Source organism: Cuculus canorus, chromosome 14, assembly GCF_017976375.1.
Source record: "Cuculus canorus isolate bCucCan1 chromosome 14, bCucCan1.pri, whole genome shotgun sequence".
Lineage (NCBI taxonomy): Eukaryota > Metazoa > Chordata > Aves > Cuculiformes > Cuculidae > Cuculus > Cuculus canorus.
The window spans coordinates 17,196,862-17,223,065 of record NC_071414.1 but is presented as its reverse complement, the minus strand read 5'-3'; the positions used below and the strand labels follow the sequence as shown (position 1 = coordinate 17,223,065).

General features: G+C 46.7%; 2 protein-coding genes across 9 annotated transcripts in view; one reads left to right on the top strand and one right to left on the bottom strand.

Moving 5' to 3' along the window:
• Positions 1 to 5,086: 5,086 nt before the first annotated feature.
• CXCL14 (C-X-C motif chemokine ligand 14) lies at positions 5,087 to 13,806 on the bottom strand. Its single transcript, XM_009560722.2, has 4 exons — positions 13,547 to 13,806; positions 12,508 to 12,613; positions 7,806 to 7,916; positions 5,087 to 6,216 (listed from the first exon to the last, which is right to left on the bottom strand). Exons 1-4 carry the CDS (start codon positions 13,608 to 13,610, stop codon positions 6,201 to 6,203), a joined length of 297 nt encoding a protein of 98 aa, XP_009559017.1. The 5' UTR covers positions 13,611 to 13,806; the 3' UTR covers positions 5,087 to 6,200.
• The window catches only part of LOC128853645 (uncharacterized), a 60,150-nt gene continuing 46,570 nt past the window's right edge, over positions 12,625 to 26,204 (top strand). For all 8 annotated transcript variants that reach the window (XR_008452280.1, XR_008452276.1, XR_008452277.1 and 5 more), the window contains exon 1: positions 12,625 to 13,611. The gene's annotated coding sequence lies outside the window, so the exon portion shown is untranslated. The remainder of the gene's footprint in view (positions 13,612 to 26,204) is intronic.

Here is a 26,204-nt window from a genome sequence, read left to right as displayed (position 1 = left end):
CATGTCATTCCTCCCTCCCAGGTCCCACGTGCCCACTCGCAGCAGAGCAGCTCCTGTTGCGCTGGATGCCCTCCATGTGTGTGTCAGAGCAGTCTCTGCCCAAAGAGCTGATAAGAGACACAGGCAAAAGATAAGAGGAAAATAGGAGAGGATTGGAGTGCTTCATGGGTCGGTGAAAGGACCAGGAGTAAAGCCCGTGGCTCAGTGTTCAGGAAATAAATGCTCATGCATGTTGCATACCTACAAAACATTTTCTCCAGGGATCTTGGCTTTGTTCTAGTGGTTGAATGAAGTTGTGCTCCAACTCAGCACAAGTGAGTCAGGGACTAAGTTTTCTTCTCCAGGCATTGAAGACAACAGCGTGCATGTGTGGTTTTTGCCTTTGTGAAGTTGTCTGAGGATGGGACCTGAACACAACACCTGGGGAACGGCGGCTGCAGGTCCTGTGCTTGCTGAGGAGCTGGTGGAGAGCCACCCACGTGGCTTGGGATGTTGGGCAGGAACTCCTGTAAAGGGTTTTTTGCAGGTTGTTTGGGAATGAATCTTCCCAGGGTTGTGCTGCAATCCAGTTTTTCATGGTGGTGTGGTAGATGTGGCTCCTGTAGACACAGTGGCAGCCAAGTGTCCTCTTTGCCCATAGGGTGCACGTCCCACGTTAATAGTCTAATGTGACTCTTCAAACCTCTGAGCAGGTTTCCCAAAATATGGCTGTATTTTCTTTGCTTTGGGTGTTTCCCATACCTGAGTGAGGAAATGCAACAGTTGAAGCTGTTCTTGCAGAGCTGGGGAAGGGCCTTCCCAGCATGGCAATGCAATGGACAGGCACCCAGCTGGTTTATCATGCAGACAGCTGAAGGCCTCTAGAGGTGTTCTCAGGCTGAGAAGGCTTTTATTTGCCACTAGATGTCCCTTCAGACCTGCTTTCCCCTATCTCATCTGGGCTGATGAGACGTGCTGGCCATGGCCCAAGGGCTGCTGGACACCAAAGTGCTGTGGAGCTGACAGAGCAGGGAATGGGGCTGAACCTTGGCTTGTTGGGGCCTTCCAAGCATCCCTCTGATTTCACTCAGCTATGTCTCATGTAGAGCTAACAGAAATAAGGATGCTTTGGATGCTCAAACCCGAGCTTCTAGATCTGTGCTGGTTGCCATATACTTCACCGTCCCAGGCAGCGAGGAATACTAGAGGTATTAAAACAGATGATGACGACTCTATCTCACTTTCAAGTGAGATATGATGATGAAATTATGGCCCCGTTTTGTGCAGGTTTTCAGCTTTCTATGAAAAGGCACCCAAACCCCTTTGTGGACACAGTCTGTAGAGATGAGTCCATTTTTTCCAGAGTTATGTGGTTTCAGAAAGAATAACTAACGGTTTTGTGGAATTTTCCATGTTGCCTGGATGCCCAGAATTCAACAAACAATGAGGATTCCTTTAAGGTGTGTATCTATAGATACAAGCACCAAAGCTCACTGTAAATATCTGGAGCTTTATGCTTGCAAACACAGCTGCAGCCACTGTTCCTCAGCAATGGCAATCCAAGATGCTGTCGTGGGGTGGGTCATGTCAGGTAAAGGAATTACAGGAGATATGCTTTGCAGTACTTTGCCAGAAACACATGCTGGTTACAAGGATCTTTGGGGGCTTGTGGAGCGCAGCCTTTCAAGGCAATCCGAGCACCTTCCAGGGAGCACTTGGCTCTTTGCAGCATGGGATAAGAGGGAATCGATGAAATGGACACAAAGGGATTTTGATGGAGCAAACAGAGTTGGTGAGAGCCACAAGCAGCGATCCTCTAAAATACCTTTCTTTCTATTTGTGACCACATGCTCTCCAATGCTTTGAAGGGAACAAACTAAGAACAAATCCCAGCAGGAGTGCTATGCATGGCAGATCTACACAGTGCCAAAACCTAAACCCAATCTGGCATGAGATCAGCCTGGCCAGGGCTTTCAAGATGGGCCTCCCACCCTTCTGGTCCAAGCCATGACCTAAGCTAACAGCCAAAACCAGTTTGCCATTTTCCTAAGGTGCTGAGCTACATGGAATAAGTGAGGTCTTTGGATGCTGTGCACATCTGGATTTTGGTGCCTCAGTTTTGGAAGTTGGCTTTGAAAAAAAAAAAAGAAATAAAAATACCCCAAACGTGACTGATGTTTCGTTTGACCCAGTGGGAAACGTGTTTTGGAGGGTGCAAGCTCTGTCTGGGCTTATATAAAGCCTGTTAAGTGATGTCAGGTTGCATGGGAGGCTCTTTGCCCTCAGAGAGGTGCAGCTCCCTGGTTATGGATTTCATCAGGGTGGTGAGTCTTGGGGGACAGTGGATTTTTATTCATATATGTGGGCCCAGGAGAGCCCCAGCTCTGATGTTTAATTAGTTGAGAGAGCGTTTCTGTTGCTGTAATGTCGCCTCCCACTTGCCACCCGGGGCTCTGGGGTGACCGGTGCAAGCTCCCAGGCCCCTCTGACTTTAACATCGAACCCCACGTTTGCTCCCACAACCCTGGTGAAACCTCGTTAGCATAGAGCCAGCTCTCCCATAGCATGGATGTGGTCAGGAAAGGTCCCCTTGTGTGTAACAATCCGGTATGGCCTCATGCCTTGATTTAGGAAGCCTGGGGGGAGCTGGCGGGCAGCTGGACTCGCCGAGAGCACCGCGCGGTCTCATGCAGACCACCAAGCATCTATCACTTCTTAATAAACTTTTTGGCCATCGCTGACGTAGACCATATATGAACAAGTGAAAGGCAAGTGGTGAAAGGATCTGTATAACATTACTAATCCTGTGTAGCACTCTGGCTGAAAAGACAAGGCAGGTCTCCTGGCTATTGTGCCCTTTCACTGCAGCTGCTTGCTTCACCTTTGTGCTTTTATTAAACCCAAACCCGATAGAGCTGTTTCTGACTGGGCGCAGCTCCTGGATGCCCAGTGCCTGGGGCAGGGGTGGGAGTGCTCGTGGAGGTCTTTTCTACAGGGTTTGGTGCCTGAGTAGAGGAACTGGGGGGCAGTGGCATGCCTGCTGCACGGCTGCTTGTGCTGCTCCTGCACCCCAGGATGGAGCAAGGCTCCAGCTCACCCTGCAAATGTTCAAGCTTTTGAGAAGGTAAAGCTGTACCTGGTGAGTAGTCAGGGCTGGCTGGTGCGTGCTCAGACCACACTTCAGCAGCTTCATTTTACAGACCCTAAATTTGTGCTTTGGGATTGAACGTTAGGGACTGAATGGTCTTCCGTGGCTGTGCAGTCTGGTGGGGAAAACAAAAGCAAAGCCAAAGGCTGCTGCCAATCTGGGTGGAGGAGTTGCCTAAATATGTATTTTTTAAAATGTTTTAGCAAAGATGCTCCAGTCTGAAGGAAAGCATTTGATGTTTCGTGTGTAGGAGTTACCTTCTGATATTTCCCTTTACAGCTGCATTATCAGGGATGGCAGGGGATAGTCCTCCTGTTTCTGGGAACTTAAACCTGCCTGGAGCTGCAGTTTAAGAGGCTTGGGAAAACCAGCTTGGAGTCAGTTTTTTCTCTTTGTGGTTTCCATTCCCATTTCCAAGAGTTGTTTTGTTTGAAGCACAGATTTCAGGTTAAAAGGAACATGTGTGTTGAACCCAGTGGTTCTTTTCCTTCCGTCTCCCAGTCTAGCAAGTGGGGGAAATGAATCCTATGGTTAGCTTCCTCTGTGCCCAGTTTTTGCTGGTGGCTTTTGTTCTGGCAGATGACCCCAGAACTAAGAATCATTTGTGCAGGCTGTGCCCTGCGAGGTGTGAGTCACCGAGCACTGCATTTGGGCGATGCACAGCATTCCCAGCGGAGCGTTAACCACCGCTTGTGCAACCGTATCAATAATTTTCCAGTAAATGCATTGCCCAGTAGTTGCTAAATAAGCATAACCTTTTTCTTGAAGTCTTTTGGTGTGTTGAAATAGTCTCCTCAAGGGAAAATTACTGGTTTTGTTGAAATGTAACTCGAAGAAGGGCAGCTTGGCTAGCCCATGGTCTGGGTTTGCTGGGAGGTCAGGTTTAGCAGCTCAGCCTGAAGCAGCGCCTTGTTGTTGACATCCCCAGAAGTTTAATTTCTTAAATACTCTGGGATCTTTCTCAAGCTTTTTATTGATAGGCATCTGAATCTTGTGGCTCAATCCTTGTGCAGAATAGGAAAATACTTTGTAATCTAACAGCTTTTTTTCTCTTTCAGCTCTGCCAGGGTGTTATCACAATAAATAAGTATATAATGTGTAAGTGCATGTGTGCATATGTATTTATTTTCTGTCTGAATTGGAGGAAACCCTTGAGCTGAGGGCAGGCATTGCTTTGATTTATGTAGTTTAAGATCGCTGTTGCAGGAGTCGTGCTGATCTCAGCAGCAGCCCCCTGTGAAGCCACCTCTGCCCCGCTGGGAGCAGCCGGGAAGGGGACCGCTGCTGTTCAGGGAGCACCAAGAGGCTTTAATGCATTTTGGCTCTTCCTAGCTTTACCCTTTCTATCTGTTGCTTTCCTCTTTAGCTGAAGAGTGTGAGAAATTTCGTTCCGTTGTGGATTGAAACCCAGAGTTAACCACGAGGAGCCTTGGGATAACCAGGAGCGGTGTAGGAACTGGATAGGAGACTTGTTGGGTGCAATGTCTCTGCCTTTGGGTGAAGGCAGAAACTGCTCAGGGAGAGCAGGGAGTGGCTCACAGATGTTTGTTGCCCATCCCATCGTTGTACAGTCTCCTCTAATCTAAGAGAGCTTTTCTAAATCATTGTATTTTACTTGTTTTGCATCAGAAGTGGTTGATTTACATTTATTTAGCAGAACACTAGACTGATGGCTATGGGCGCCTGGCATGGCCCTTCTTTATGTAACAAGATTCCTCCATGTTTGGGTAAAATCCAAATCCCAAAATGAGAAAGGGAAGGAAATTGGACTGGAAAAACATTTTCTAATTCCAATGTCATCAAGATGCCGTATCTCTAAATCCGCTTCTCTGATTCAGTCTTTTCCCCCAAAACAATTCATCCACCAAAAAAGTTATTAGAAGCGGCTGGAGCTCCCCGATGGCCTTAAGGAAATTTAAGAGCAGCTGTCAGGGGTTTTTTTTAAATATATTTTTTATTACTTTTTTTCATTTGTCTTAGAAAGAAATATGAAATCTGCATGCAACCTTCTAAATATTTTGAACATTTAAATAGCATATGATAATTTAGCAGTACAGTACATCATACAGAAAGATAATATAGGGAGACTTCCTATAGTATATTTACAAATGAAAAGGTAGATTTTGTTATTTTAAAAAAGAGGAATGCACTGCTTAACATTGAAGTATTACATTCAAAATAATAAGTTGTATTGTGACTAAAACATATATAGGTATTTTTATGTTTGCCCTATCATATTTTTCATAAAAAGGTACCTTTTAAAGGCTTTTTTTCATTGCTACAAATCTAGGAAATCATACACAATAGTCTTGAAGCTTAAAATGTCTCAGTACTGAAGCCACGAACTTTCTGTAAGAACTTCAGGTGGAAAAAAAAAATAAACGTTTTCTTTAGTAATAAAAATGACCTAGAAACGCTTTCTAATGCATGAAACATCACATGGGAGATGTAGTGTGCTTCACCTTGCAGCAAGACCTCAAGTCCATGAAAGAAGGAGGTACACGAGTGATGCTCATACTCATTTGACGATGTGCTGAGGGACCTCACTTCTGCAGTTACAGCCACGACATTCCAGTGGCGTCTTCCCCAGCAAACTTATCTTTGGGCCCCGGTTTGCCTGACTGTGGTGGAGGCTCCAAACCTGCCAACCAACCACAGCATCGGAGCTTTCCCCCTGCGAGAGGGTGAGGGACACAGCTGTATAACGCCTTTACAAATACGTTTGTCTAATGAGCTTATAAAGCTCGATTGCCATCATAGTGAAGTATGAATGAATAACAATAAAAAAAAAAAAAACCTCGACCCCCAAACCCAACCTCTTTAAAATGAAAAGCATGAGTTTTCCCAGTCTTGGTACAGAGCAGATGGGTATGAAATCTGAAGTGCAACAGATGCTTGTGAAATCTGGAAGCCTTTTGTACACGGCTATAAAAAGTAAAAACTGACCCTTGGTAAAAAGTGCTTTATAATAATATAGTATTTGTGTCTTATGTCTGTGAGAGAAATAATCATCTGCAGAGCCCAGTCCTACAGCAGCCCAGGGAGTCTGCTCCATTCCTCATGCTGCTTCCTCTTATTCTTCATAAACCCTAAATGGAAGGAAAGCCAAGAGCAAGATGTTTAAAATCCAAATGAAAAAAAACCACAAACCCTGCCTTCCAAACACCACCAATAAAAATTATTAATGATAAACCCCCCTACAAACAACAAAAAACCAAGAAACCATATTTTTAGCCTTTGCTTAAGTAAATTGGGAGGTAAGTTATTGACTTCAGTGGTCACTGGGTTACCCTGCAAAGCATTTGCAGGGGGGAGTCAGACTGACACTGCAGCATCCTGCAGGCAGTCAGGGAATAATGTGCTCTAATATCATTATCAGGATACATAAAATGAAGAAATACAGGTCTGCTATTACACTCTAACCACTGGAAAATGCCTGTCCCATATACCAATGATGAAATATATCATGAAGCTTATGTAGATAATGAATTCCCAGTGTCTGTTGTGTTTGGAATGATACTACAGGCAGTGTTCTCTTCCTAGTTTCCACCGTGAAGAAAACCACCTGACAAGATTGTTTGCTGAAAACCCCTTGGCTCTTTGGGGAATGTGCCTGGAAGTGGTCTTCTGTGGCATGGGAAAAGTAAGGGCAATGTTGTTTTGGGGAAGAGATTAATGTTTGAACTTTAAATGGAATTTCCATTTAAATTCACTGGCTTTTCCTAGGGAGTAGTTCAGTGGGTTTGGTACAGCTGGTACTGAGGACACTGACAAATTGTTCGTTTATTATGAGGACATAGTTTAAATCAGGCTCTGTAAGTCTGAAATAATCGCTTGCTGATTATTGTTTGCTGCAGCTGGGCTGCCCTGCTTGCCTGGTTAGCAGTGTTGTGGACCTGCTTGGTGCCATGCAGGGGTGGCACACCGCAGTGGGGCGATGGCAGTGCTGGGAGAGGCAAAGCATGGTAAAATGCTGAGGGTTGTGCTGCATCCCTTCTGCACGCCCCATGCTGGCAGACAACGCCACGGGGAAGCTGGGCTTGCCATCCCTCCTCCTGTCCCTGGCAGCAGGGACAGTCCCCAGTCCCTGGCTGGACTGCAGGGAAGCCTCAAGCGGACCCTTCTTTTGGCTCGCAAGACGGCCCCAGTCCTCTTTGCAAAGGAAAAGGTGGCAGAGCTCTTTTCAGCAAGTTGCTGTTTTTCTGGGAATGATACAGTAGTTAAAATTGGCAACGATATGCGTCATCAGCAATTGAAGATTTTGAGGTTGTGTGATCAAAGAGTGTGACAGGGCATTCTCTTCCCAACTCTACTGACTGCTTCTGTGTGACTGTGTGGAAGTAATTTAGCTTTTAATCTTGGCTTTTTACCCGTAAAAGGGAGGTGAGTGTATGTAAATAACTGAGAACATCAGCTGATAAATAGTTTAGCAGAAAATAATTACTATTTATAGTCAGAACAGCCTAATCTAAATAGAAGTGAGGACAGCATGTGGCAGGAAAGGAATAACACCAAGAGCATCCATTTATAACCATAATTTTGGTAATGAAATACGCCCTCTGTGCTAGATAGAGGGTTTGCAGTGTGTGCGTTTTCCTAGGTGCTCTCTGAATGCTGCTGATTGCCCAGCTTGCCACCAAGATTTCTCCCCCTCACCCATAAGTAAACCCATACTCACCTGCCTTTCTCTTTCCATACTCTGTACCACTTCAGCAGCCTCACTGTGTTTTGGCGTTTGGGGTTTAAGCAGTGCTGCTGCTCCCCTCTCACCCGCGTCCACAGAGTCACGCTGCAAGGCAAGCGGGCAGAGGTTATGGGAGTCATGGGAAATGCCCATCCCCTGCTCCAGCTCAGGAGCCAAAGTCAGTCAGGGGGGCTCTTGCCCAGAAAGGGTTTTCCTGCTCTGTGTTTTATGGCAGACATTTGAGTTCATTATAATAAAATGGGAGCAGCTCTTTGGCTGTGATCAATCAATGTGCAATGCTGTCCACAGAGCCCGACCAGGTTGGACCAGATGAAGACTTTACCCACTGGTTTTAATCGGTGGGTTTGCTCTGCCTGTCTGTTAGATATTTTCTTTTGAGCTTAATAGCTGATTTAATTAGGGCTCATTTGGGCAGCCACAAGGTCTTTGCATAAGGAGACAGTTCCCTGACGTTCAGCAATGCTCCAAAAGATCAGACCTAGTTCATTAATGACTTTTTTCCTTTTTATTTTCTTTTAGTCTGCAATGTTTTAAATGCTTGCATGTGTCACAGTGCCTGTGTGCCCAGCAAACTAGCTCTGAACTCAGGCAGGCAGTCCTGGGGGCTCCAGCTTTCTCTGATCACAGGCTGATCCCTCTCTTCTTGCTGGCAGCAGTGGCTTTGTGTCCCATTATTGTTGGGAGAAGACATGCTGGGAGGGACAATATAGCAGAGATCTCCCTGTTGTTTTAGACTTTCACTTGGAGAGCTTAGTGAAGCCATTGCAGCTTGGTCTGCTACAACTGAGGGGACTTGAAAGACCTGAATAAGCTTCCAAAGAGGATGGCTTTTCAGAAACATCAAGACTGCTCTCACTTCTCAGGGCTCAAAATCAAGCAGTTTTCTGTTTTCTGTTTTTTGTTATTAACTTTGTGATTGAAAGAAACCAAACCCAAACTTACAACTTTTATTGAAATTATTCACTTTCTGGGCATACTATCCGTAAAAGGGGAACGTGGTTTTCAGTTTAACTAAAATCCTATTATGAAATTATTTAAGCATTGCTAGAGAGATAAGTAGAATGATGGTAGAAAACCAGAAATATCTCTGCATACTGATAAGCTGCTTTTATGGTTTGGCTCAGAAAGGAGATGTTTCATCTTCTAACACAAGAAAAGCTGCCTTGCAAACTTTCTCAGCTCACCTCCGGGTGCAGAGGGGACATGTCTGACTGGAAGTGAAACAGTTCAGGAACTCAGGCATGGGTCTCGCCACATTTCCCATTTCAGTGTAATGCAAAGTATTCAAATAGTTCTTTCCATTTGATTAACCTTCTTCCTTGCTCCCCTTCTCTCCTCCACCTTTACCATGTGTGAGTTAAAGTCACCAATAGGCAAGGTGTACCTTTTGGGTTGTTTTGGGGGAGGATGTGTCCCTTTCCCCAACATATGGGAAAGTGGTAGAAAGCTTCCAAGAACTTCTGTGGCTGCAAACATCAGAAAGGGAAGGGTCGCTGCTGAAACATATAGATTGTGTCTACTTCAAGGGTTTTCTCAGTCAACCTCGCTGTACTTGAGAAGCAGGTTTTTCCTATAGCTTTTGATGGGAGTGAAATCAAACTATCACTGGAGGCACAAGGCAGGCAAGTTTTAAGGGACTTGAGGTCAGCACAAAGTTTCTCCATCCAGCAGCCACCTTCTTGGCTGTGCCGTTTGCACTGGCTGATGCCAGACCTTGGCTTGGATTTATTTTCTGACAGACCATAGTGGGTACTTCCAGAAAGTGATGTACAAGCTGAATCGCAGGAGGGGTAGAGCTCTGAAAGCAGAAAACCCTAAATTTGCACCATGAGTGAAGAAGGACAATTCTGCAGTAAGTAGAGCCTACAGTCTAAGGAGGAGGAGATGCATGGCTCGCTCCTTAGGTGAAACAACCAGAGCTTTTCTCACATTGAGATGTGTTGCTTTGACACCACACGTAGGTTTATCAGTTAGATGCTGGAGGCTGGTCAGCAGAGGAGACGTTCCCAAGGCAGCCTTGTGGTCCCCTGAAGTTCCTGTGCAGTCCTGGGTGCTGCAGGCAGAGTTGGGTGGTATCATTTTTGGCACCCTGAGCTGACTTGGCCCTGCTCTTGGGGATGCCGGTCTGGTGGATGTGCCTAAGGGGTTGTGTGGGAGCTGGTACCCCGAGCGAGGAGTTGTCTGGACGGACTGCAAGAAGAGGTTGAGAGGGATGGAGAAGGGACCAAAGCACCAGCACTTATGCATCCAGTGAGATCCTTCCAGTGGGATTTGGGGCATGAGCTCACTCCAGGGCTATGTGCTGAGCTGTCTCTTAGCTGCAGAGGGCTTGGCTCAAGTCTTTATCCACAGTGTCTCAGGGTCCCTGTGCCAAACGCCTCCCAGGTATGTCCATGCTTCCAGGGCTGCTGTGAGCACCCGTGGGTCAGTCTGTGACCCCCAGTGCCTCATGCATCTTGTCTGCAGCGATGGGGGTGCACCTCTGCTTACAGACACCCAGTTCCCCAGGCCACATGGGTCCTGGCTCGGGTCCTTTCTGCCATCCACCTCGGCTGTCCCTCGAGGAAGGCTCCCAGTGGTGCCTGTTTCCCATCAGCTGTTCTCACCTGGACACATCCCTCTTTTTTGGGATAGGGCAATACATGGAGGAGGGGTGGATCCTTTCAGGCAGGAAGAGTTTAACCTCCCTCCTGTTTTCTGCTGCTTTTCCTCATTCTGGAAGGCAGATACGCACACAACAGCTGGTAGATGTACCATGAATCTTGATAGGTTTTGACTACACTGAGGACTTCTTTTAGCTGGCTCTTACCCTGTACTGCAGCTCTGCTGGGGGAGTTATGTCCAAAGACAAATTCCTTCCTAAACTGCACCCTCACACCTACTACTTCTCTGTCAAACATTTCATATAGCAGAAACGTGATATAAACAAAGATACGAGAACTTTGGAGGAGGGCAGGAGGAGACCCAGCTTTAACAACTCATTTCAGATGATCACTCCGCAATAAAAACTCATTTGCGTGAATTTAGCACTTTTGTGCCTTGTCCAGAGACTCTCAGTTCAATTGGTTCTTGGAATATTAATTTCAGTTTGCTTTCAATGCTGACTTCAGATGGCATTAGGGTAGCTGGAAAAGCAGGGATAGCAGCGGGTTAGCCCTGCAGGCAGCAGCAGCCGTGGGAGACTGATGGGACAGCTCTGTCCCTGCAGCTGCTGTGAGCCCAGGGCAACCCTCTGGGCATGAATAGCATTGCCCGGCATCTGCGGGGCTATCCAGCTGGGAGAGCAACCTGCTCGTGAATGGCATTCCAGCTTTCCCGACTTCCTGACTGAAAGTGAAATGTTGCATTAATGAGATTGATTTTATACTCTCTGACTGCCAGCTGCTTTCCGGCAAGTGCCTGGAGTGGGATGCAAAGGGTTAGCACTCCTCTACACCATCTTTTTGCTATTGAAAGGTCAAAGCAAACAAAGTAAAGCTGCAAGGAACCGTTTTAGGCAGTGATGCCCTTCAAGCTTTTCTCTCTTCGGGTCACCACTGGCTGATTTGGGCTTCATAGCGGTGGGTTTGATGTTTCTTGATGCTGGTGTAAATGTTTCTCGATGCTGGTATAAATCTGGAAGAAGCCTGAGAAAGCTTCTCCATTCCTTCCAGTCATTTCTGCACGGCGGGATCAGGCTTCCATGGTATCTCCTTGCTTGTGCCAGTCAGATGGGCAGGATTTGGCCCTGTGGGCACTGCAGAGCACCAGAGGTGGTACGTGGCTTGGCAGGAGAGGACTCTGATCCTGCTGTTAAATCACCTTTCCAAGATTAATCAAATTGCAAATGTTCAGTGAGGGAGCACAAATGCTGGAGTAAATCAGACGCTGGCATTCTGGGGGTGTAGCTGCTCTTGGGGCCCCTTTACCCCTCTGAGGTGGCAGAGGGGGTCAGTGTAGTCGTCTTGGCTAATCTGACCTTCTGGTCATTATCCAGCCATACGCAGTAGATGGCTGGAAGAATCTTAAGGTGTCCAAAATGGGACAGAAAAAACCTCTACAAACTACTCGTATTTAAAACCTAAAAATCCCCTCCTTTTGAGCCAGTCATTAGAGGTGTCAAAATTCTCTGTACCTGCCCCAGTTCAGAGAGTTGCTACATCACTTTGTTTCATGGCAGCACTGGTCACGGCTTGCAGTGAGACAGGGAATAAAGTGTTTTCTTATATGCCAGGTAATCCTGTCAAATGCAAGAGGATGGCTCTGGTACCAAGCAGGCAAAAATCTGACTCTGTTTGGGATAAATTTTGCTTGCAGAAACCACCACGGACCAACTCTGCTCGTGTTCTCATTTTGTAAGACCACAACAACTTGAGTAAATAGTTCTGTATTTTACATCAGGCAGCTCGGAGTAGGATTTGTTCCCGTCTTTGCCTGAACTAATGATTATTCTTTTAACACTACCTGTTCTCTAAGTATTTCTTTGAGCAACAAAAAATGGTGTTAAAAAAAAATCATAGCTGGATTTTTGATCAGAATTGCACATTTTATGGCATACGATATAGCAAATTGGCGTTCCCAGAATTTAGAATGTCAGAGCATGGGGAAAACAAAGAACAAAGAAGGAAATTGCAGTAGAAAGTAAAACAGTTCAGCTGATAAGGGAACAGAAAGCAATAAATGAAGGAAAACTTACATAATCATCTCTTCCACGCAAAATGGGTACCTCGGTTTTATTTCCAGCTTCCGTACATTAGAGAATCTTATTTTAGGACCTTTTCTTGAACACTTGCACTTTACGCCTACAAGAGAGAGCATTTTCTCATGTGCCTGCGAAGCCTCCTGCATACCAAGTGTCCCTTCCCCGCCAGCCTGTGTGCGCACACAAACTTTGCTGCAATCTTTCAAGCCTCAGTGGGAAAAGCTGAATTTTGTAATGCTGTTGAAGCTAAAAAGAGTAATATTTTTCTTTGCCATATCCCAGGAAAAGGTAATGACTCTCTGGGAAATATGTTTTAGAGCACCATATACATTCTGAGGCTTAGTAAATATGAGAGCTTTTTAAAGCGCACCTGCTGTGACTAAATGTAATTCTGTTTAACAAAAGGAAATGAAAGAGTCAGAACTCGCTTTAAACTGAGCAAGCAAACACACATCTTGGCTACTTTCTCATTCACTCGCGTCTCGCTTGGTCATTGTAGGACTTTGCTTTCTCCTTGCACGGATGCTGTGGTAAATTCACAGCCAGACAAAAGCTGAGCGCTTCTTAAGCATCACTTTTAGTGCACAGCAGAAACCTCACACTTGCAATTTGTGCTATCACCTCAAACCCAGCTCTGCTCTATTTTCCCTGTGAAAACCACCCTCGGTTTTGAAGGAGATATTTGGGCTGTATTCCGAACGTGACCTTCCCCCACGGTGAGCACTGAGGCTGTTTGCTTTGCAACCAAGACACACAATCACAGAATCACCAGGTTGGAAAGGACCCACTGGATCATCGAGTCCAACCATTCCTAACACTCCTTTAACCAACTTGGAGTGTCTTTTACCTCCGCTTTCACCTTTAAAAACCTCACAACTCCTCAACCCACAGATGTAATACATCACTCCCAACGTGCAAGGGGAAAGCTAAATCCAACTCGGGGCTATCGAGAGGCAAATAAAACCTGCTTGGAAAAGCAGTGCCTTGGAGAGAAAAAAAGGTTTAGATGGGAATAAGAATAAAACCACCTTACCTTCTGCGCTGGCCAAGCACATGGCGAGGAGCAGCAGAAGCAAAGCTGCTGTCAGGAGCTTCATGGTGAGCCGAGTGGGTACCTGGAAGGGCGCGGGGGGCGGCGGCTGCGCTCGGGGCCGGGGCGGAGGGGCGGAGGGCAGGCCCGGCTCCCGGCGGAGGGGCGGAGGGCAGGCCCGGCTCCCGGCGGAGGGGCGGAGGGCAGGCCCGGGCTCCCGGCGGTGCCGCTGCCGCCGCTCTGCGCTCTATCCTCCCCTCGGCCTCTTTTAAAACAGCTCCCGCTGCCCTCGCCGCCGGCTCATTAATATGCAGAGCGACTCCCTGCGCTCCCTCAGCCCCGGCGGGGAGGGAGGGGACCCCCCCACACTGCCCCCCCACTACCCCCCTCGGCATCCCTGCCCCGCGGGGGGGGGTGCTGAGGGGATCTGGGGGCACCTGGGTGGATGGGGGTGCTGGGGGGCAAAAAAACCCCCCATCCTGCCTGCGAGAGCTGAGGGGAGACTACACTTCACCTGAATTCCCTGCACCTTGGAAATAAGATTTGGGGAAAATCTCACCTGGGTGTCGTCTTTAATATTATTTTCCAGCTTTAACAGGATTCTGAATTGCTCAGGGATGTGGTTTAGTGGCAGATAGGAACGGTTGGAATGATTGGTGAGCTCTTTTCCAACCTGGTGATTCTATGATTCTAAATTCACTAATTATTCCTTTAGATTAAATGGGGGGGCTTGGAACGAAGGGATCTTTAAGGTCCCTTCCAACCTAAGCCATTCTATGAGTTATATAAGCCTTAAAAATATTCCTAAGAGCACCCTTAGGTGGGTTTAGCACGAGGAATGATTCAGGAAATAAGATCAAGTTGGGGTTGCTTTAGTGAACACACTAGCGATGCTCTGTTCTGTCAAGAACGGGGTACCAACACGCAGGAACGTCATGGATGTAAATACGTGTTCCTTCTCCCTTGCAAAGTCTCTTTCTGATTTCAGCAGCAGCTAAAGTAGCATCTTTAAAATCCCGATTCCGGATTTTTGTCTGTGTAACTGAAATGAGCGAAGATCGGAGTCGGGTTTCTAATCTGCTTCATAGTAATGTATTCCAAACCTATTGCAGATAAATGCCTCTGCCGATCCCTAGTTCATCCCAGCCCCTCTCCTGCTGCCCACGCTCCCCGCTCGCACACCCATCCGCGTTATTGAAACCAACCGAAACCAGCCATCCTGCCAGTTCAGGCAGCGCTTGGGAAGGACACGCCATGCTCTCCCAGCTCCGCTTGCTTTTTAAGTTTCCCACAGGGTTCCGTTCCGGCTGGCTCCCATTGGCAGCAGCCATCCCCTCCGTGCTCCCAGCCTGGGTGTTGGCAGGCTGCGAGTACAGCCCTACCACACACAGCCTGCACGTTGTGCGCAGGCAGCTGCCTTGTTCCTGGCCCTGGGGTTCATGCAAGACGTGCTGACACGCCGGGAACACTCTGCCTCTGCTTGGGATGGGGGAGCAGGGCTGGGCGGCATCTTGGGAACAAGGCGAGGGGTGGCAGCCAACGTGGCTGGAAGCTTTTGGGGTGAAAGCCCTGTTCGTGGAGAGTTTTGTCTAACAGTGTGGAGAGGATGGTGTGAGAATTTGTTAGGCTTTGGGCATTTGCAGTGCCCGGCTCTACGCCAGCTCCGAAGGCTCTCATTACACCCTGCTGGGGATGTTTTGGGGTGTGAATTATTAAGTACTAACGGGACTAAAGAGAGAGATTCTTCCACAGCCTGGTGAAAAACTGCATGTGAGGGATGGCAGATCTCAGTTCAAACCTTTGAAATTAATTGTCATTATCCAATTCCTTATATGAGGAGGAAAAAAAAAACCTGCAGGAGAGTACAAAAGACTCATTTCAGAGTCACTGTTGGCTGGGGGGTGAGGATGCTCACTGAGCATCGGGGAGAAATGGCTTAAACTGATCCACATCCCATCGAGGGCTGTAATCCTGCGCTGCTGCGGCTCAGGGTAATTCCCTCTGTGCAGCCTCCTTTCCGCTCTGCACAGGAACGGTCTTGAAGGAAACTGTGGGAAGGGAAAACCATTTTCCCTCCCCCTCTGTCAATAAAAATTTGGGTGCAGCTTTAGCTGACAGCAGTTTGAACTAGGAAAGTCGTGCTGGGGAAAAATTGAAGGATATTCTTAAGCTTTCCAAAAGCGAGTCCCCTCTTCTTGCATGACACACATTTGTATTGATAAAGCCAAGCTTATTAGCTATTAAATAAGCAAAGTGCTGCTTTAATTCCAATTTAGATGGACATATTTGGGGTGTGTAAGCAAAACTGCTTACAATGTGCCCGGGTGGTTTGGTGTCTTTATGCCAAGAGCTGTCTTGGATAGTAATTAGAACTCAAAGGTGTCTCTTGCCTGGTGTGACAGATTTTGGTGGCTTTGTATAACTGTCTCTGTCACCTGCCCTATCTCAAAATGATGATCACAGAAGAGGAAGAAGTTTTGGGAAAGGATTTGAGGGAAAGGAAATTCACCAATGTCTGTCTAAACGGAAACCCTCATAATCTAGATGCAGAATGCTAGTTTGGTTTTGAAGGGACCCTTAAAGGTCATCTAGTTTGACCCTTCTGCAGTAAGCCTTCAACTCATCAGGTTGCTCAGAGCCCCATCCAGCCTGGCCTTAAATGTTTCCAGGGATGGGGCATCCATGGCTTCTCTGGGCAATCTGGGCCAGTGTTTCACCACCTTCAGCTTAAAAAATTTCTTCCTTGTATCCTGTCTAAATCTACTTTCAAGTCCTTACTCCCTATCATATTGCGATAGCCCCTGCTAAAAAGTTTGTTCCCATCTTTCCTATAGTCCCCCAGGTAAGTACTGAAAGGCTGCAATAAGGTCTCCCTGGGGCCTTCTCTTCTCCAAGCTGAACAACCCCAGCTGTCTCAGCCTCTTCATAGGAGAGGTGCTCCAGCTCTTGGATAATTTCTGTGGTCCTCCCCTGGACCCACTCCAACAGGTCCATGTCTTTTCTGTGCTGAGGACCATAGGGCTGGACATGGGGCTCCAGGTGGGGTCTCACCAGGGTGGAGCGTAAGGGTAGAATCACCTCCCTCAACCTGCTGGCCATGCTGCTTGTGGTGCAGCCCAGGGCGTGGTTGGCTTTCTGGGCTGTCCCTCTGGAAGGCATTCTATCTCTCAGGCATGTCAACTGACCCACTCAGCTGGGTGTTGTCCACAAACTTGCTAAGGGTTCACTTGACCCTGCTGTCTATGCCATTGATGAAAATACTAAACACTACTGGTCCCAATACAGACTCCTGAGGGACACCACTTATCACTGGTTTCCATTGGGACCTCAAGCCATTGACAACTACCCTCTGCGTGTGAACAACCAACCAATTCCTTGTCCACTGAACAGACCACCCATCAAATCTGTGTCTGTCCAATTCAGAGAGAAGGATGCTTTGGGGGACCATGTCAAGGGCTTTAAAGAAGTTGAGATGTGCAAGCAAATGCCAAGCTGTTCAGCATATGCCGCTGCTTTCTGCACCAGTGGTATCTTTAGTAGATCTGCTAAGCTTCAGCGAATGTGTTTCGGCAAGCAGCCAGTATTTCATGCCACTGGGAAGGGCTGCAGTGGGTGAGCTGCAGATTGAGCACATGAAGCATCCATTTCAGCCCTCACAAAGCTGTCCAAGAACGTAGTAATTAATCAGGGCTTAGGTTTTGCCCCCCACAAAAGGAGCGTTTCAGGTCGGGCGTAGTCATGGAGGTCTAGCTGTTGTCCTCAGCTCTGCGGGTGGGAAGTGCTCACAGAGCCGTGCCTGTTCCCAGGGGAGCAGAACCATACCTGGTCACATAGCGTGTCACCTGCTTTGTCTGGCTAATTAGAGGGGCATTGTCACTGGTGAAAGGTTTGTCATTTCATCTCATTAACTATTCTTTTCAGGTCTCTGCCCCAGCGTAAGGGTCCTTGGCAAACCAAAGCCTGGCTTTGTCTCTGAGGGTTAGACCTGGTGGGAGCAGCGGTGTTTTGACACCCCTAGGAGGGCGGTTTGCAGCACAGAGGGCAGGGATGAGTGGTTGCCTCCTCTTAAAATAAGGAAGAAGAGGTTAGCTATGAGATTACCGTTTGAAGCAAGATCTTCATCAAATTTGTCCACTGCGAAGTAGAGATGTTTCATGCTGAGCACAATCTGTAGCTGAGCTGGAGCAAAACATTTGCACTCTTAAGACATGGAGACAAATCACCGAGACACGCTTGCCATCCTGGAGGCCCTTTGAAGCAGCAGCTATTGGAACAGAGCATCTCACCCCCAAATTAGTAGTGTTATTGTGAAAAAGGGAAGACTCCAGATGTGCTCTGGGGTCTGCCAGGGCACGGGCACTTGTGTCTTTGTGCTGAAACAGGATTTGAATGAGGTCTGTGGCCTGACCAGCCCTTGGGAGAGGATTTCCTCCCACTGAGGGTGCACAAAATGTCCTGATTTACCACACAGAAAGTGCCCCTTAGCTATTTCTTTGCATCCCAGGGAGCAGAAGAAATACTATTATAGCTGTTATCATGATTAGAAATATTTCAGTATTGCTGGTTTTGGTTATACCGAGTATTTTGAATGCAGGATGAACTACAATTTGTGTTCTCTCTCCTTCAAAATGCTGTAGCGTTTCATACAAGGGAGATGAAGATGCCAGTCATCGTGAGAAGTCTTTGTAAAATGGCCATGAAACTGAAGCTCGTTATTGCTGTTGAGGCAAACTGATGAGTACAGCTCATCTGAGTTTAACATATTAGAGTACCCCAATCAGCCTGTAAGGCGTTTGAACTGACGTGACATAATCCTTGCGTATCATGTCAGGAATTTAGGAGAAGAATTAGACATAAATGCTCACTAAAAAATTCAGCATTAAGGTGGGGGTGCACTGATGTGATGTATGTTGTATGCATCTTTAGTTTCTTGGGTGCCACACTTCAGTTTTAGTGCCTTTTTTGGTGGTGTAACCAGACATGGTGTTAGGGGGAGAGATGGTGGGAGCCTCCTGCAGCGCAGAGCCCTCAGCCGTTGCAACAGAACAAATATAAAACTCAATCTCAGGCTTGACATGAGGGGAGAATTGCCTCAGACTTCAGGAGGGTGTCGCAAGCTTCGTCCCGCGGTGTTGTCCTTAGTCAGCAGAGGATGTGCTACAGGCTGGGGTCAAGTCCGTATTTTCACCTTTGGTTTTAAATGGCCTTTTTCTTTCCTCAATAGCCCTGAACGGTAGTTGTGTCATCCTTGCGTGTGTTTGTCTATCACAAGTTTAAAGTCAAAGCTTTGGTCACTGGAAACATGAAACATATTTCAGGGAAAACAGCTGTGTTCTTTTCTGTGGAGTTTCATAATGGATGAATTCTGCAAAATAAGGCTTGTATTGTTGTGGCAGTCACTGCTTTCTTTTGATATTTTCTTTTTATTTTTATTTCCATGATGAGATTAGATTCTAGATGCTGCTCCTCCTCTTGGGAATAGTTTTAAGGCAGCGCTCTTCATAGACCTAAATTATTCACCAAAAAGGATTTTTTGATGAGTAGGTTGGATCCGGGACTGTGGTTGTGGCTTGGAGCTCTTTGAAGCTTTCTGTCATGAATCATTAAAAAGGGCTGCAACAACATGGCAAAAGGGAGAACTGGCTCTTTGTGTAGGTGATCTGAGAATCACCTTCAGAAATGCACAAAAGGATTAATCCTGCCTGTAGCTTTTTACATTGAGAAAGTAGTAAGTTGTGTTTAATTTCCTACTGACTCATTTCCTTGCGTGCTGCAACTTATCATTGGTTTTCATGTGTGAGTACAGTTTACACTTTATACAATTTTCTTAATAGGCATCTAAGATGAGAAGGGTTGTAGGTATTTATTTTGTGCTTAATCATATACAGCAGGTTGGATGGCTTTTTTTGCTGTCCACCCTGACGCTTGCTATAGCCTTGATGGAATAATGTGAAGGAAAGAAAGGCAATTTGTTTGATCTGACTCAGTCACATTCCTGACGGAACCGGCCAAGGCTCTGAGAAGTCTCCGTGGTGTTGAGTGGGGTGAGAGCTGCTTGGGACAGGGGTGGGGATGGCACCGACGCTGTCCTTCTCATTGTGTTCTCCGCTTCCTGATTGTTCTTTAATCCTTGATGTTGGACTAAGAGCACTTGGACATGGATGCTGCATTACTCTCCAGATGTACAGTTGGAACATTACGCTGGCTAAACAACATAGAGGAGGTTGGATGGATAACCTTCCTTATTGTCCCAGAATTGGAAACAAATTGTGCTGTCCTGATTTGCTCATCCCATCTCTTTTTCTGTGGGGGTATTTTTGGGTAATCTGTGGGTGCTATCTTTTCAGATGAAAGGCTTTTGGACTAGAATAGGGTGTTACTGTATGCACTAAACTACAGGCAGCCTCTCTCTCTGCTGTTAATGCCATTTCTCTGAAAAGAAGTGGCTCCACTGCCAACCCATCCACATTCAAAAGCCCAGGGAAATTGAAAAGCGAGCCACAAGGTGTTTTAGTTTTGCAAGAGAATGGGACTAAATGAAATCAGCATCCGAATAAGTTTCTAACCCAGTCTCAGATGAGCTCTTACTGAGCCAGAGGGCTGTGGAAGCAAGAACCACAGGCTTCTGTCTTCTTTGCTGAGGCTTGTGACTTCAAGTTTAAAAACCATCCACCCCAAAACTCTCTGGTTATGTGAAAGCAGCGCTCAATAGAAGGTCTTCTCTGCTGAGTTTGGGAGGTTTCTTTGTAAGCTTGCTCCAGGGTACCTGTGAGCTGTTTGCACTTGCCCAGTAACCACAGCAATGAAACTCCCCAGAACTGAGAATTAAAGCCATGAGATAAAAATGCCCATAATTTAGAGTGATTAAGTATGGAAGTCAATCATCTCACAGCATCTCCTGTCATGGCAGGTAGGCGAAGCATGCAGGAGTGCTCGTGGTGCGATTGCAAGTGGGTGCGTGCGGGCATGGGAGTGTCAGGACCAAGCATGTGGTGGCACCAGGACTGGCTTGGGCACAAAGCCACAGCATCTCTGGGGGCCTGTGTGGCTCTGCAGGGTTTCTCCCACCTCTTTAGTGCTTTCTGTAATGTGCAAAAAGCCCATGCATGCCTAATGAAATCCTATCTGCTGCAGACAGGATGGGTGCTCCCCATCTCTGTTCATTTCCTGCTGAGCTGTGTGTTAGTAACGATGGGATTTTTTTAATAAGCTGATTTTCCCCTCCCTTGGGATAGGAAACACATGTAACATCTTCAAAAGTAAATAAAATGAATGACCTAACAATGCAGACTTTGAATATTTGATGAAAGGTGAGTAAGCAGCAATCAGTCATAAAATGAGTTTGTTCTTTTGAGTAATAAATATGTTAATTATTTTATCTACTCAGATAAAAGCTTAATTACCACAGCGCTTGTGTCTGTAGATTATGGTTGTTATTCCTAGTTTCCCTAAGAAAATCAGTTCATTCTGCAGATAAAACAGGGGACGTTTGTGTGAGTAAATCAAGCAGCGTTCCTGCTGGTGGAGCCCAAGCCTGGCTGTAGTGAAGCTTCTTCTGTCTGTATCTTCCGCTTCCCCCAGTCTGGAGGGCTCTGCAGCCTGCCTCCTCCCAGCGTACCTGGGCTTTGCAGCTCTCCTGGCAGCTGTATGATTGGTAAGGGCTTGGTGGAGAGTGCCTCATTGCTCGGAGCCCTTCTTGGGTTGGATTTACTCACTTTCTGCAGGTTTTCCACCTGGCTGCATACTCAGGTGTGAATTCTCCACGTCATCCCGGTCTTCTTCATGTGTGGTCTGGGTGGACTGCAAAAAACCCAGGCCACGCACTCCACAGCCCAGTTTGCCAGTGAATACTCTGAAGTCCATCACTCCCTAAACGCATGGTGTTTTGGCCAGGATTGTGGATAATCACAGGAGTGAGGATAGGGAGGGAAATGGCAAGTGCCACGGTGTAGTATCCCCTTTCTCTCTGCACCCAGGGTTATCCCCTCCCGATGATGCCTGCAACAAGGATAGACAAAGCACACAAAACTCATGCTTTGCTTTACTGCCTTGTCACATTCTTGAATAGGTAGATGTGAGCTTTTTGGGGTTTTAGATAATAATCAGAAAAAATCATGTGGGAATGGCACATTGCCGTAGAACTGCTATTTTTTCTTGTTGGAATTAAATGAGACAATGGCTGGACAACAAGACAGGGCTGATAAAATCCGTAAACACCAAATACAACAATGTCATGGGGCTGTACGTCAGCTGCGGGACTGAGACCAGGACTGGCAAAGTGGTGGCACAGCAGTTCTGCTCTCTGCAAGCCACCTTAGGTGTCTCCCTCAAATTCAGGGCTTTGCTGCTTTCGCTCTCGGGAATGAAAATATGTCCGGCTTGTGATTCTTTCCAAAGGCCTTTGGCAGCCTCTCCTGGCAGTTGGCTGTTTCTGAAAAGGCAGGCAGTTGTTGCTAAAGTGATTTGGAAGCAGAAGTGGTGCTCTGGAGGCCCAATGCTGTGGGAGAGGGCTGGTGCTTGAGGTTGTCCCTGTTGTGGATGGAGCTGGCTTCGTGCCAGCAACTCACCGTTGAAAGAAGCTGGGAGGCTCGTGGGTATGCAGGACTTTTCCTCCTTCTGTTCATCCCTTGTGTCAGAGCATCACTCTGTCCACAGGACGATTTTGGAGAAACTCGGTGTAATTGGGTACCCCAGGCCTCAGCGGCTTGAAAGAGAAGTGGATTTTATAGAAGTAGATATGGCTTCATGGATGCTCTCTGAGATTAGGATACCTAAGAGTTAATGTGAATTTCAATCAAGAAGGCATTAAGAAGGGCAGAGGGAAAACAGATTAGCTGTCCTCTTGCTTTGCTCTATAAGATGAGACAATGAGAGAATGTGACGAGATCAATGGAAAAATAAAAAGAAACGAGAAATCAAAGGCAATGATTTTTACAGATTATTTCATATGGTGAATTAGGAAATTTTCCCTTCTCTTCAGAAACCAGGCAAAGCTGCGGCATCTGTCAGAGTGCAGCTTCCCGCAGGGTTCGAGGTTCGAGTTATCAGAGCTTAACTGCAGGCACATCATAAGAGCTACTTCAACGGATCCATATCAACATCTTGCAGAGGCTGAGCTGCGCACAATTCCTTTTCCAGGGCTGTTAACAAAGCAGCATTGCAGATACCCCCAGCCAAGATCGAAGAAAAGATCTCCATCCTTCCTTTTCAACGTTTCAGCAGTCACAGTCCTCGTGCCTTTAAAAGGACCTTTTCTGGGACTTCAGGTTTGTTGTGGGCTCTGGCATTTCGTGTCTTAATCGACTTGCCCTTAGAGAAAGCCTCATCATCAGCACTAGCTCTGCTCCCCACATTTCGCTGGAGGCCAGATGTGACTTTGTTCCTTCTCCTTTTAAAGTAGATCTCTGTGTCCGCTCCATAGCTCTGGGGTGTTGCTGTGCTGTGCACATCTCCTACAATCCCATGGCTGCCTCTGCAACCACCAAACCTGTCCCCAGCTGAAAATCAATGTGAAAAGTCTTGCACTGGGGACTCAAAAAATGAATCACCATATTTTTGTGTGAAGCGGTGGTTGCCTTATCCTTTTGACACCAGAAATCAATGGTTGGTGATCGGTTCCAGCCAGCACTGGCCTCCCATGAGTGAAGATTCAAGGTTTTGCAGCCATGTACTGCTGCTGAAGCCACCTCCTCTCTGTGTGAGAGGAGTCTGACTTTGCTCCTTCCCTGATGTACAAGCCCCTGGTCTGAAATCTCAGCCAGCTGCCAGGTAGTGGGAAGTGATGCCAGGGGCCAAGATGAATGATTTACCTTTGTGCTACTGTCATAGTTTCCGAAGACTGAGGCATCTCTGAGCAGCTCCTTCACCTTCACAAACTCTTCACTAAGAATTGTTTCTCTGGTGCTTTGCGTATGTTTGCTGTTGATATCAGCTGGATTAGGCAATGGTTTATCTTCCAGGCATCTTGGTAGGCTTTTCTTTCCTCTTCCCACTGACTTTGGCTGTGCCGTGCAGCACCTCTTAACCCTTGCCATAGTGACCTTTCCATAGATATGGCACTTTGTTGACACAGGAGCCACGGTGTGAGAATACCTCCACTTCAATATCAGGGAGTTAAAACTTCAAAACCAAAACTCCCCACAAATGCAGAGAACAACAGGAAAAAGCTTTAAAACAGCATTGCTCTCGGTGTCTGTGAGCGGTGGGTGCCAGCAGAAAGGAGGCCAGCTCCAAACAGTCCCGGCTTTGCCGCATGCTCAACTTCCAATGTCTGATGATGTTTTGTTTTGATATCTTATACTTGGGATAGTCTGTTCTCTCTAATTGCATTTGCTGCCTGGCTTGGGAAAGGCTGTTCCGCTGTGAATGCGGCTGTGCCCCCGCTCCCCGCACAGCCCACCCCTTCGCTCTGAAGCTGTCAGATGGGAGGACTGCCTTGCAGGGTCTGTTTTTGCCAGGGAGACGCTGAAATTATTGGCTGGTTCTTCAAAGATCTGCAGCGGCTCTTGATGTTCCTCACTGGAGCAGGGCAGCGGAAGAAAGTCGCCTGGGAAACACTCTCCGGAAGTGAAAATTGAATCCTGTAATGCTCCTGAATAGTAAATACAGTTTGTAAGTATGTGAAACGGCCCACGCAGACTTTAGACATATTTGTACCCAAACAAACCCACCTTGTACCCAGTGTGCTAATTTCTTTAGTATGAAAATATCCCCAGATAAGCTATTGGGTAAGGCTGGCTGCAGAAAGGTGAAAAAAAACCAGGATAGGTTTGCCTTTCCCACAACACTTGGCTGATCTTGTATCCACGGCCATGCTAGTTGGTCAGAAGCGTTATACGGAATCATAGAATCATGGAATGGTTTGGGTTGGAATGGACCTCAAAGCCCATCCAGTTCCATTCTCACAGCCACGGGCAGGGACACCTCCCAGTGGATCCTGTTGCTCCAAGCCCCATCCAACCCGGCCTTGAACCCCTCCAGGGATGGGGCAGCCACCACTGCTCTGGGCACCCTGGGCCAGGGCCTCCCCACCCTCACAGTAACAAATTTCTTCCTAAGATCTCATGTAAATCTCCACTCTTTCAGCTTAAAACTATTCCCCCTCATCCTACCGCTACACTCCCTGATAAAGAACCAAGAAGGTATAACAGCCGAGAATGTAATTACCGGTTTGACTTGTATGTCTAGGACAAGATAGCCTTCTATTTTCCTGGAAAAGCTCTTAAATTGGTCTAGTTCAAGCTAAGTGACCATTTCCCCCCTTCCCTTCACCCCCATAATTATATTCAAGGGTATTTCCAGTTATGCTTAGTTTCTCAGAAATTTCTCTTTTATTTCTTTTGTAAACTCTGGACGCAGCAGCAGCAGATATAACACACCAGTGTAACTTCAGAAGCTTCTTATATTAACTTTCACATGCCTCTGGGCTTGCCTCTGTCCACTGAGTATAACTAATGTCAGGGATTTCCATTTCAGCCCTTTACTTCTTCCCTGGCCTCCTGTGTAATTTGGTTTGGTGTTACACTTGGAGTTACAGAGATGGGAATCTGGCTGATGAGACCAGACAGAGAAAAAGGTGCTCTAATTGTTTTCTCAATGTCAACAACCCGTTGTTTTAAGGTATAATTTGTGCATATGTGCACAAATCCACCTGGAGCTAAAGCGTGATAAGACAAGTTGATCTTTACCATTCTTTATCTTCTGTTTTGTGCTGCTGGGAGACAATTTCTAGGGCAGGGCAGCTGAATTTTGCATTCACTCTTTCTCTAGCAAGTGTAGCCATGATGCATATTAGGTCCAAATTTAAAGGATTCCCTGTCATTTTGGGGAAGGAAAGAAGAAACCGGTAGAGGTTTAGCTTAATGCTCTTTGCTTTGTTTTCTTTAGCCTCAAAAGGAAAAGAGGAAATGTTTTCTGCAGTGCAGCCGTGTTTGCTGTGGTTCAAACCTGGATGGTATTTGTAACATTAAAAATAAAAGCAAGTCAGTAGGCGGCTGTAGTTCAAACATTTATAGAGAAAAGTCAAAACGGGAAGAGAAGCAAAGAGATGACCACGGTGCTAATTATAACAATCCTAGTGACTGAGGCAGAAATCAGTTCTGCTTCTGTGTGTGTGCAGTCCCTGGTGGGGAGTCCCTACCTCTTTAATCTCCCAGGGAGCCCAGCTCCTTGCTGCCACTCTGTATTTTAATGTATTTATGCTTCAAAAGCGTCCTCCAGGTGCTCTCGAGGCCAAGCTCTTGCTTTGCAGTGTTCAAGAGCTTTTCTGCTCTTGAATGCTTCAATATCCAAAACACACCACCTGAACTTCCAGCTATATTGGCTTGTGATGGGCATGGAGATCACTCGGTACCAGTCCTGATGAGGACTAAACCAAAAGATGCATTAAAACAAATTCCATTTTTAGATATAAATATCCACCTCTCCAATGTCACCGTGAGCAGTTCTGTTCGCTTGAAACCCAATGGAAACCGGCTAAGCAAAAATAGCAATTTCTCCTCTCATTTCCGTGGCAGATTTTGCTGAATGTGGGATTGACAAGATTGACAGAGTATAGCACATCATGTGTGGAATACCTTGAGCAGTATAAACCATGTATCAGGTGCTCAGGACTTACAAGTCAGCGTAACTCCATCAACTGAAGCTCTGCTACAGAATATTC

Excerpts from the sequence above, each read along its gene's own strand:
- CXCL14 (XM_009560722.2), bottom strand. The coding sequence starts at position 13,610 with ATGAAGCTCCTGACAGCAGCTTTGCTTCTGCTGCTCCTCGCCATGTGC. Across the intron at positions 12,614-13,546 it reads GTGCTTGGCCAGCGCAGAAG|GCGTAAAGTGCAAGTGTTCA; the intron begins GTAAGGTGGTTT and ends TCTCTCTTGTAG. Across the intron at positions 7,917-12,507 it reads TGCGTGGAAGAGATGATTAT|CGTGACTCTGTGGACGCGGG; the intron begins GTAAGTTTTCCT and ends CTTGCCTTGCAG.